The sequence below is a fragment of the Trachurus japonicus genome, chromosome 12, assembly GCF_045865225.1.
Source record: "Trachurus japonicus isolate A0001 chromosome 12, Traja_1.0".
NCBI classification, from domain to species: Eukaryota; Metazoa; Chordata; class Actinopteri; order Carangiformes; family Carangidae; genus Trachurus; species Trachurus japonicus.
The window spans coordinates 16,537,978-16,550,281 of NC_140918.1; the positions used below are offsets into that span (position 1 = coordinate 16,537,978).

At 40.1% G+C, this 12,304-nt stretch overlaps 1 protein-coding gene across 3 annotated transcripts; it reads right to left on the reverse strand.

Moving 5' to 3' along the window:
• Positions 1-1,794: 1,794 nt before the first annotated feature.
• On the reverse strand, positions 1,795-11,748 carry slc26a1 (solute carrier family 26 member 1). Of its 3 annotated transcripts, none has more exons than XM_085793551.1 (8): positions 11,549-11,748; positions 6,347-6,830; positions 6,046-6,252; positions 5,712-5,958; positions 5,299-5,530; positions 4,941-5,124; positions 4,299-4,586; positions 1,795-4,152 (listed from the first exon to the last, which is right to left on the reverse strand). In XM_085793551.1, exons 2-8 carry the CDS (start codon positions 6,752-6,754, stop codon positions 3,574-3,576), a joined length of 2,145 nt encoding a protein of 714 aa, XP_085649677.1. In that variant the 5' UTR covers positions 6,755-6,830; positions 11,549-11,748; the 3' UTR covers positions 1,795-3,573. The 3 variants fall into 3 exon arrangements, with proteins under 3 accessions (XP_085649677.1, XP_085649675.1, XP_085649676.1); XM_085793549.1 differs by lacking the exon at positions 11,549-11,748 and adding an exon at positions 9,301-9,486; XM_085793550.1 differs by lacking the exon at positions 11,549-11,748 and adding an exon at positions 9,295-9,486 and having other exon boundaries at positions 6,347-6,827.
• Between the last annotated feature and the right edge of the window lie 556 nt (positions 11,749-12,304).

Sequence of the window (12,304 nt, forward strand, 5' to 3'; positions counted from 1 at the left end):
TAATGGAAAATCATCCTGATGGTTTCTGTGGAAATTTCACTGATTATCCAGGATGGAGACTGTAGATGTTTAAACACTATGTGCTCATTTTTGACAACAAAAGCTTAACTGGACAGTCCTTTTCTGAGTCTTGTTTCTGCAGCTAAGGAACCATGAAGATTTGAGAATGTGCCTTACAAAGCATACGTTCAACTATTCTATAAAAATAAATACATGTTGAGAAATGAGCTCATTTGCCTTCTTGTTGATAGTTAGACGTTATATCCAGTAGCCAGCTATCATAGCCTGCCTTATTTTGCTTGTCTTAGATTATGTTTAGATTAGAAACTGCTAATCTATGTTCGCAGCTCACAATATCTGACAACACATTCCTCAGAAGCTCAGCAATAAACGTGTTTGTTACGCCCAGGGTCTAGGGGAAGCCTGGATGCAACGTAAGGTGAGCTCTCCACCTGTCTCACTGATAACCAATAATGCCAGCACCACAGGAATCACAGATACGACGCAGTTTTATTGTACGTCAGAGGTGAGCACTTCCAACACAATAAACAGAAAACACTCGGTGCCCTGGATTTGCCTCACAAACGGATAAACAAAAGACAGGCAGCTTACCTATACTCCTGCATTTAAACATCAGAAAACATGAACAAAAGAAAAGGGATTCTCCCTCCTATGTGCAAGGATCAAGGAAAGGCCAGAATGAGGGGCACAGAGCAGGCCACAAGTTACAGTATAGCATGGTAAACAATTCAACAATGGAAGTAATGGGAACACATGGTGGGTGCTGGCAGTGCTGTCAGGAGACAAAGTGGAGAGGCCATCTTGGAAGGCGGCGTAGCTTATAAAGCCTGGCTGTTCCTGAAGTGACCAATCAGGGCCGGGACCATCAGCCGGCAACTCCACCTACATATTCAATACACACACACACACACACATACACAAAAACACCATGCACAAACACAGCACAACACACCTCCATAACAGTGTTATATCTCAAAGGTTAAATCCATACTAAAATTAAGAGTGTAAAAACAATAATTTGTTAAAAGGCAACACATGTCCTTATTCCCAGCCATGAAATGAGCTAGACATTGTGTGGTTGTCGTGAAACGTGTGTGACTACATTTTAATACACATTAACTTAAGTAATTATTGACAATCTTGGTTAATGCAAATAGCTTACCTTTACCATGTTTACAGTTAATAAGTAAGAGAAAGGTCCTGGAAATATACCTGAAGGTGCTAAAAGCATGTGTCTGTTTTTGTCAGGGGAGCAACCAACTGATGATACAGGAAGACAGAGTCATTCTTTGAAAGTATTATTATGTTAGAAAATAATAGCCATGAATGCATCACCTCACACACCAATGGATAGTTACGTGAAGCCTGACACAGCAGCATAGTGTTGCCCGTTAAAGCTGCTCAGGTCATCCACGTAATCATCACTTTATGAAATGTATTTGAGAGATGGGACCCAGTGGCAAAAAAAGTACATTACATTCACTAAAAAAATTTCCCCATATTCATTGTCAGTCTGTCCTACTGCTAAATGCTATCAGTATTTATCTCAGTGAAAACTGCTCACCCTGAGGTCTTATCCAACAAACTACAACATTGTGTCATTTCAAACAAACACAGTAAGGTTGCGGGCTTTAAAACCAAAACAATGAATGAGCACTTAATGCTGAGGGGAAATGCTGGATATGGTGATAATTTTGGCAAGATGACAAGATCTGTAATATATATTAGATATTCTTTTGCAAAATAAAGTCCCAGATGCAAATGCTTCATTAGAAAATGTTTTAGTTTAATTCAAGTATTGAACATTAAGGCAGTATTTGTATGCAGATGTTGAATGTCAACACAATGTCTAAAATGAAAGTCAAAGAGACTTCACTTAAACGTAATCACAACCATGATTCGAGTTAAATTAACACATGCAAAAGTCTGATGATGAAACAAGTGTATGAAAATACAAAAGAATTAACACTATAAACGTACAAACAACTAAGGACATTATTACTTAAGTTAGTGTATATACATGAAACTGTTATTATTTTAATCTAGATTTCACACTCCTCACCAACATCATGAAACACGGAAATACAGTGATTCAACAGAAAGACAGTGTCTGCTCTTATTTTGTATCACAAAATATTTGATTTAACAAACCAGTGGCAGTGAAGCATTTTGTCCAAATATGTGGCATCACCTGCTGCCAAAAGTTAGCAAAAATATACTTTACAGAAGCACCAGTTGGTACTTCCTTTCACTCAGCATCTGAGAGGAGATCTCAGATGTTTGTAAAGCCTTCATTTTTATGAGAACATATCATAAAGCTGTCCCCATTTTAAGACCAGAGAACAGGGCAAGAGTGCAAGTAGCCTATGTTGTAATGAGCCCCGGTGTGAAAAGCTCCCTCAGTGTATGATTGAGACAGGAAAGCAGCCTTGCCGTTCCAGTGAGTCAAGTTAACTTTTCTTTTTGCCATGCACATACGCTTCTTTAAGTCAGGAAGAGTTTAACTAACCTTTTAGAAATGATTACGAGGTCCAGGGTAATAGTTTGCACCTTAGGAAATACCACTGAAAGCCTCTGGACTCTGGACTCCAGGATTAGAGCTGTTATGGACTTTGACAATGTCTGAACTGAAGTGATATAAAATGATGAAACAGCTTTAGTGACATAGTGACACAAATGTTTGAAAAACCCAGATAAACCCAGATTTTCATCAGAAATGGAATAGGACCTAAACTGGAATTTGAAGAAAACACACCTGTGTCCACTAACAATTATCCAAACAATGCTAAAATCTAGCACTAAACTAACAAGAGGGTATGCATTGAAGTTATATTACATATTTTATGCCTCATTTATTGATGTTACTCTTGCTATGGAGCAGGGCCAGGATTAGACTGTGTCTGTGTTTCCTGCAATGACATTACAGACATTAGGATGTACAAAACCATGGACGTGTTCCTTTGTCTTTCCTACTTCACTTTTCTTTTTTTCTTTTACTTGCATTCAGCTTAGAAGTTATTTGGAGGAAACAATGAAAATACAAGAGTAAGTCCAATAGGAGAAGGCAACTGAAGTGACCGAAATTGGCATAGTCCATTACAAATGAAATTATACAAACAATCAGATAATTTGTCTTTACTTGTATGTAAATTTGAAATTCATAACCAATGTGTAACAAATCTGGTGAGTGAGTTGACCAAGAAACATGCATCCAGTTTGAAGGATGTTCACACAAACCATAAATTTGCTTGGCATTGAGAGCCATAGTAGTATTTTCTGATCAATTAATGTATTTGCTTCATCTATCTTGATCATTATTGTCAAAGATTTTCAAGTACATGATTTTGAGTTTATATCTATGTCTAATGCAGATTGCAGGGGTGTGATGCATTTAAGGGCTTTAAAACATAATCTGATGTGTTCCTGAACAAAGATCCTCAAATGGCAACCTCAACACTACCTAATGCAGAACTGTTCCAGATGGCGGCAACATGTACCGAAATCTGTTTTAGGCTCAGATACAATAAGAACTCCCTTCTTCCTTCAACTGTTCTACACCAAAGAGTCTTCTGACCTCTCCAATGCTGCAGATGTACTATTAGCATATAGAACGGCAGTATGAACTGTATGAAACAAAAGGCTGCTCATGTCTTTGTCATTCTTCCCAAAAAATTGTCCCTTCTGCAGGGTATCAATGACAGAGGTGTTACAGCAGGCAAGGAGTACGCTCACCCCTATTTCTTTATAGTCCTTAACCAGCCCTTTGAACGTCGCCATTCCTGTTGAGTCTATGAACGGAATGGCAGAGCAGTCTAAAACTATTGTGTGGAACTCCAGTTCTCTTTGGACAAGTCCAACAACAACTTCTCCATTGTTTTTATCCCCATTTGCCTTGGCCTGCTTTGAGGACATCTCTTTGGCCTTCTTCTCTGCCTTTTTCCTCTTGGTCATCTCCAAGAAAGGTTCCACTCCGACAGCTTTGTAGAGGGATTTGAGGAAGGATTCTTTGTTGGCGAAGTATAGTGGAGCTTGGAAGCGGAAGACCTGAACCCGAGGCGGTAGCATGAGGTCCTTGTACTCCTCCACATCTTCGTAAAGGTCAGAGTTGCTGGCCCGGCCCAGCAAAGAGACCTGACATGGGATTAGATAAGGTTAATATTAGTTTTTAACTAAAGATTTGCTATCAACAAGTCATTGTTTATATAGTGGAGCATCTAGTCTGTAAAATCCACAAGTGCAATCAAATACTAGTCTCAAGTAATTTGTCATTTACTCACCTTAGGGGTCTGGGTCTTATAGATGATGCAGATAATGGAAAAGACGATTCCGACCAGGAGGCCCAGCTCTACGCTGATCAGAGCAGTTGCTGACATGGCCACCAGCCAAACGATGGCATCATTCTTGCTGGCCCGCCACTTAGCAGGGACATCCTTGAACTTCCTCAGTGCCCCTCGAAGGCTGACAATGATGATGCAGGCAAGAACACATTTCTGAAGAGCATAGAAGAATGGTGCAAAGAAAAGGAGGACAAGAAGGACGACCAAGGCGCTGATCAAACTGGACACCTGATGAAGGTATGGAGAAATGTGGAAAGACAGAGATAAATGAACAAAGAGATGAAGAAATACCTTTCACAAAGTTAACAAACAGATCAAATACAGTATGTTTCTGAGGTATGCTGAATCCAAATAGCAAGTCTCAGGACAGACTTAAATGATTTATTTTGGGAAATGAGAACTTGCAATAAACAAAGAGATTTAATGTAAACTGTAAACAACAAAGATGTATAGAGTAATTATGCGAACGTACGTGAAAAATATCGCAAGAAAGCATTCCACATGTATGAATTGTCAAAACTAAAAATTATTTAACCAGTCAGAAAAATGGGTTTCACCTTTTTTGTAAGGTTTTAAATTTACCTGTGTTTGGCAGCCCGTTGAATCCTTCACCATGGTTTTTGCTAGTGCAGCACTGGTGGTGAAACAGTGGAAGAAGGAGGGGATGATGTTACAGCATCCGATAGCCAGCATCTCCTGGTTGGGACGAACCGTGTAGCCATTCTTCTTGGCAAACATCTCGGACAATGACACCGTGAAGGCAAAACTAGAAGATTAAATGAAAACAGTTAAATCTGGGTTATTCTTTCCCCTCATAAAAGCATGTGATGGGCACTCTAAACCGGACATGAAGAAACACTTTGCAACTGTACTGTAATTGGTTAGCAAAGAACAAATTCACATATAAACATGTAGTTAAATTGATTGCACATTACTGTACCTAATGACAGCTAGAGGGATGGCATCCAGTGCCACTCTTGACATCAGACAAAACCTGGGCACTTGGGGAGGGATGAACCCTGTGGGAATGTGACCAGAAACACTGGAGCCATAAACACTGTTCAGCTCCCCAAAATGGCTGGCTAGTGTGGCTCCTGCCACTACCACCAGCTCAGTTGGCAGAGGGATCTTTAAGCGGTCCTTGAAGCGCTCCTGGATCTCTTTCCCGGCCACTGCAATTCAAAATTCATAGTGTTATATACCGGCATATATAAAAGAAATTGAATTCAGATTTTACTCAAGGCCTTTACAAAAGGTCTGTGCAAATGAAAATGTATTAAGTGCCCCTTCCCATGCTATTTTAAGAAATGACTGAGAATCCAGAATGCAGAATATGAAAATAGAGTTCTTTACCTAATATGGAGATACAGATGGCACTAGTGATTAAATCACACAGGTTGGTTTTGTGAATGTTAGCGAAGATATTGATCCAGGTGACGACAACTGTGCCATATCCCTGGTGACGGGGTATCTTCAGACCTAACAGGTATTTAGCCTGCACGGTCAGAATGGTAAAAGAGGCTCCAGTGGCAAAACCATCAAGCATGGGTGCTGAAAGGTAGACGGAGACAAAGCCTAGCCGAAACACAGCCATCATGACCTGGTGAAGGGATCATAAGATAGACAGTTAAGCCAAACAAAACATGAGTTTTGGGACAGTAAAGATGGTATGCCACTGTTCCTTTACCTGGTAGATGCCAGCCAGCAACGTAACAGCAGCAGCGATACTAATAGCATAACACTCCTTCCCGCACTGAAGACCCATTAACTCCACAGTGTGCTGTGTGCCAGCTGAGAGGTTACCGTCCATCGAACCATTAAACACATCTAGACCAGATGTTTTGGAATCCTCATTGAGGTCAAAACCGGCCAGGAATACCTCCCTATCAACAACCTGCAGACAATCAAAAACAATCAACAACAAATTATTTTATGAGATAATTAAGTATTAGTTTTCAGTATGACTGTTGTGACTTGTGGTTCATTACCTGTCCAACCATGAGACTCATCAGGCTAAAAATTCCCACAGAAACATGTCTAGAAGTTCCCATGAGGAAGTAAATGATGTTAGCATAAAAGGAGGTGTATAAGCCATAGATGGGCTCTACGCCTGCCAGCAGGCAGTAGGCAATGGCCTGTGGTACCAAGATGATACCCACAATCAACCCAGACATCACATCGCCCCAGACGTATTCTCGGAGCTTGTATTTAGGTAGCCACTTCACCACAGGGAAGAAACCTGTCAGGGTGGATCGGACTCTGGGAACAGAGCAGTCCAAGCCCTTCTTCAGCTTAGATTTGAGGACTGAAACTGTGGGCTGTCGCTGGCGATCCCGCCGTTTCAGGAGAGGTGGCAGGGCAGGTGAGGTTTCTGTGACGTCGGTGACATCGTCCATGGTCTTCAGGAGAAAGAGGAGGTAGCACGATAAAAGGGAGAGGGACGGGAGGTGGATAACGTGGTCAGCTGTGCTCCTGTAAGGACATCAAGGAAAAAAGGCATAGAGGACAGACAGGGAAAGACAAATGGAAACAGAATCAGTGGAGATGAATCGATCAAGAGGCAAGATGAAGAAGTATCATCCCATTAGCTACATTGTTACAGCCTTGTTTCCTAACTAGCCTTGCTAGTTGTCTTCTCCCCTGTTTTGCAGGTGCATTGCTACACTCAACCCAATGTTCAAAATCAAACGTTTACGCCCCTGTTTGTTCTGTTAAACTTCAATGAATGGTTATGCAACAATACATTTGCATCGTCCTTGTTGAAGATAATAGCCTAATGGTTGCATGGATGGTTTCCTATAGCTCTGGTCCAGAGTATAGCAAATGGCCAAAAAACTATATTAGACATGTACTGAAAAATCTGAACTATAATTTGCCCTGATTGGAAAAAACATGCATCAGATTCTAGTTCTTGTCCTTCATATCAACTTTCAACTGCCACTCTGTTTTGCTTCCATTAACCATTCACTATACTGATACCAGTGCACTCCTTGTTGATGATCTAATATGCTACTAATACTTTTCCATTGTGCTGTTTATGGAAAATTTGATTTAGACTTTGCTCATCCCTGTTTCTTCTCCTGTTGTTATACACACTTACCAGGGTCTAATAGAAGCAAGTGAGCATGCAATAATTCAGCCAAAGTGAATTCATATGCAAGTATTGCCAATGAAGGTTATTGTGAGCTAACATGTTGCACCACCAATAAAAAAAAACATTTTTTGTCTAGTCAAAGAGAAGAAACACGATCGTTTGTCTCAGCCTCATGGGCTCAGATGGCTGTTAGACCTTATGATGCATTAGTGCCATCTGAGTAAATTCAATCAATGTACACGTAAAAAAATGAATACAAGTGAACAACATATTACTGACAACAGTCAAGTTTGTGACTGGCAATTCAAGGCCGGTTGTTTTCAGGGGTATCTGTGTGCCAGCTATAGGCTCCAGGCCAAAGAAACCATAAAGCACTTCAAATGACATGTTATCAGCCTCTGCCATCACAACAACATTGGTATTTGCTGTGATTTTGACTTCCTGTGCAAGCCATGACAACTCTCATACAGGCCGATATGACAGAAGGATAAATGGGAGTCATTTCTTCTTTTTTTCTTTTATCAGATTGGTTGTTTTGCAGGAAATAGCTTGTTTTCTCCTGGTACAAGTCTTCTCATGCTTTCTACTTTTTCGTGTTCTCTCACTCACTATTTCCAAGAAATTTTACTTGCAGGACAGAAATGGTCCACTTTGCATAGCAATGATGGACCAATACAGTGCCCAACCTTCTTGTGTACAGTATCTTATAAATCTCACCTGACTTTTTGCACCGATAAAAGCCACAGGAGATGAATAATGAACCCATTGCTTTGTGCTAAGAACAACCTTGTATGTGTTGAAAACTCCCTCATACAGATAAAGCTGCCGACCTGAAAGAGCTTTTCTTTTAAGCAGAGAAACAGACACCTGATTAACTGATGAACACGGCAGGAGTAACACTGAGAACCAAAACATTTCACGTGTCAACCGTGTCAGCAGTGAACAACTGATCAAAGCAGTTTCTGTAACCTGTTTCTAATCAATGTTCCCTGCCTTTAATCATGTGGTATAAAAGCCCCCGAAAGGCTAAAGGCCCCCTTTGTGGCTATAGTGTCCGCCTTTCATTTGTAGTTGACATCTTTTCAGATTTACAGTAATGCATAGGGGTCATGTTTCTTGATATTTTCATTAACAAATGAAAAATAATTAATTATTGTTTATTATGGCAGCATGTATACAGTACATATATCTATCTCCCTGTAAAATGAAGCTACTGAAGCCAAGACCACTGCCCCCAATAAAAACACCAATAAAGATACAACATGATGTAATATTGTAATTTCCAGTAATTTCACCTTCCTCCCACTTTGCTTTGTGCCTGACGTTTATTTAGAGAACAGGTCGTTTTTCACATCATGCAAATGATTAGTTTAACTAACAGCTAACAGTCAAGTGACAGTTTCAGCTTTTGGATTCGCTAGAGTGAGAATGAGGGCTGGAAGCAGTGAGTAAAACTTGAATGCCATACTCAATTGCTTAATTATAAACTACTGTATTAAAATGATTCATACTAAAATACAGCGCATGATTAAAGGAGTGCTGATAAAAATAAATACTCTTAAACTAGTACAATCACAACCTTAAGGGTCTGCAGTCTATTCAGAACTTACTGTGCATCTCATTTATATCATTCATTAACCTTTGAAACAACTGTGGAAAAACTGGGATGCAACATAATATTCAACTCTCCACCATTTATTACATTAATATTAATGCTTCCTTTAAATGATTTTCCATATTTCCAGGTGACATAGAAACCACATTTGAAAACATCAGTGGTTCTTTCTTAGGTAATCCAAAGTTTAAGAAGACATTGTTCTGGTCATTTAAGTGTGATAATACACTCACCTGCAGAGTCGCCACCGCTGGGACAAACAGGACCACAAGTCTCTGATGAGTCAAGTAAAAATCAGCTCTGTTGACTGCCTCACTGACTTCTCATTATCTGCCTATGTCTCTCTCTCTCTCACTCTCTCGTTGTCTCTATGTATGTCTTTCTCTCTCTGATGTCATTTGGCCATCAGACAACAGTGTGATCTCTAGTGGATAAATAGTAAGATAAGAGAAGCCCTTTGCTCACCCTCAGTGTCTCCTATTGGCTTGATCACTGGGAGTGGGTGGGACATATTCTCTCTCACACACACACTTTCTCTCTGTGTGTGTATGTGTGTGTGTAAGGGCGGCTCTATGAAGAGGTTAAATAAAGTCAGTTTCTCACTGGATCACAGTGTTCATGTGTCCTGCTGATGGCCTGGGGTCTGTGATCGTATTTGCAAAGTGAAAGTGAGACTTATACAGACTTGTATGTTAGCATACTGTTGAGAGATACATCGTGGGTTACAACGCAAACAGAAGATAAGACACACATGAGGTGCAACAAGCAAAGAGGTGCCACTGTTATCTGTATGACCTGCACTACAACAACCTATATCTGTGTTTTATGAATACACTTAGGCCAGGGTTGCCAACTTTTGGTCCTGGGCTGGAGTGAGATTCTGTTGGCGGGGGGGGGGGGGCTGTCTATAATAATAATTAGTTTTTCTCTCTGTCTCTCTCTCTCTTACACTAGGCTACATCAGTTGTTCTGCAAGTGTTAGTCTAGTCTAGTTACTAGAAAATGTAGGCTACATCATGTGCTACAAACTGCTGACAATCATGCAGTTGTAAATTCAGATCTTTTTCATGACACATGCAGCTTCCAAATCATTTTAAATGACCACAAGAATAACACAACAGTGCCAAAAAGTAAAAGGCGGGACATCTCCTTTCAGACAAATTAGGATTGATATATTTGTGTTACAGTTAATGACTGAAAACAATAGCTTTTAATAGGGAGAAAATGGTCAATCTGAAAAGCTACAGTAATACAATGATGAATACAGTCTGTCTAGATTATTTTACACACAGTCTGGGCATCACGGGAAGGGTGTTATTTTGTGGTTAACAGCTAACTGAAAGAGCACGAGATGTTCATAAACAATAGTGTTTGCTGAGCTATTAACCATGTCAAAAGTGCTTAGACATGCCCAGTGCTGTGTTGGAGTCTATACTGAACTTCCTGCTGTGCTGAAGATAGAATCAGAGAGATGTGGTGATGCGTTCACTTTCTGTTGTATATAATGAATTACATTTGAATAGTAATGGATCACTTAGCTCAGGAGAAAAAGTGGACAAACGTAGAGAGGTGAGATTTAATTTCTCCCTCTAGTGGCCAGTTCAGTCAATTACAGAGGAAATGAACGATAAATATGGTCTGTCTGTCTGGCTTTTCCAGACGGAGATATACAGAGTCTCAGAGCACAGGGCTTGATGATGGAAACATCATATTTTTGTCTAATATTGTCTGTTATGTCTGCTGTTATTTCACTTTTCTACTTGTTTAGATTATTTTCGAAGAAATGGTGCGGAGTATATCATTTAGTGAATAAATGCTGGCAATAGGGGATACAGGTTTGAGTTTTTCTACTCTCAACCCATACAGTGTGAATCTGTCATACACATAATATGAAGTAAGGCTCTGACATGAACTGTGTGTCTGAAATTATTTTTATTCAGCCAAAGGTCCTGTGGTAAACAGACACATAAATAGGCTAATAACAGGATGAAATGGTTTGTGTGTTGTATGAAAGACACAGTGTCTCTTATTCAGACATGCAGAGTGGTTGAGTGGGTGTTGTGTGTATTATATGTTAGACTGAATGGCATTATTGTCAGTGTTAGTATGAAGTTGTAGCAGTTAACTTCTTCATCTTGCTCAGTTGCAGATGAGACCGGAGTCAGACTGTGCGTTTTGTCTCTGCGAGTGTGTGGTTAGGGTTGTACAATAACAACACAGTGTCACTTCCTGTTAATGCACATTTCACAGTTGTAATATTTGAAGGGTTTTTTACTCAGTCCATCACCTTTGATGGTCCTTCGGTGTAAAGCAAACGAAAAAAAAGGACTCATCCAGTTCCATCTGGGAGGATTACTGCACTGCCCCTTTAAATGCACCAGCAGCATCCATCTGTCTGTGCGACTGCAAGCTCCATCACATGTTCATCAACATTTATGGATGTTTTATGGTTAAAAATGAGTGGAATAGTGGATGACTCACCCAGAGAGAAGGAGCAGCTTGAATGAGACCTGCAGATAACATCAGCCATATTTCCCTGCCCACTGCCTCTCACCCACTATCGCACACTATTCCTCTATACTCCACTCTGCTGCTCACTGGCTGCATCTTGCTTCTTCCTGTTTCCTCTGCAAAGCATGATGGGAGCGGCGACCCACTCTCGTTCATGCCTGCCGAGAGCAGCTGAGCAGAGGGGGAGGGGAGAGAGGGGAAGAAGACATGGAGGGAGGGGGGACTGCTGGCTGTGGGTGACGGTTACCATGGTCACTAAACCCCAGCTCGTGTGTGTGTGTGTGTGTGTGTGCAATGCATAGATGATGTCCTCACAGGGTCAATTCAAAAATCCACTATCCCACACTTTATACTCTCTTTCATTAAATCATAGTAATTAACTTATAAACTATCACAACAACAATGATGCAACAACATAACAATGCCTAAACTGTAGGCCTATTTTTATATTATATGGTTAATTTGACCAGACTCTGCATTACACACAAAGTTGTTCCGAAAAGACAAAAAAAAACAAAAAACATTTATCACATACAAATATACCAGAACATCTGGACCTGAACCAATTATAATTCATATAATAAATCGTAAAAATATAATATCAAAAATATCAAATAATAATAATACTATGATAACTGACTGAAATAATCTGTGATGTGCATTGATAACGTAGAGACTTGAAGAATCTTCTGGCCCAACATTTATCTTAATCATAAGCTTGAGTTT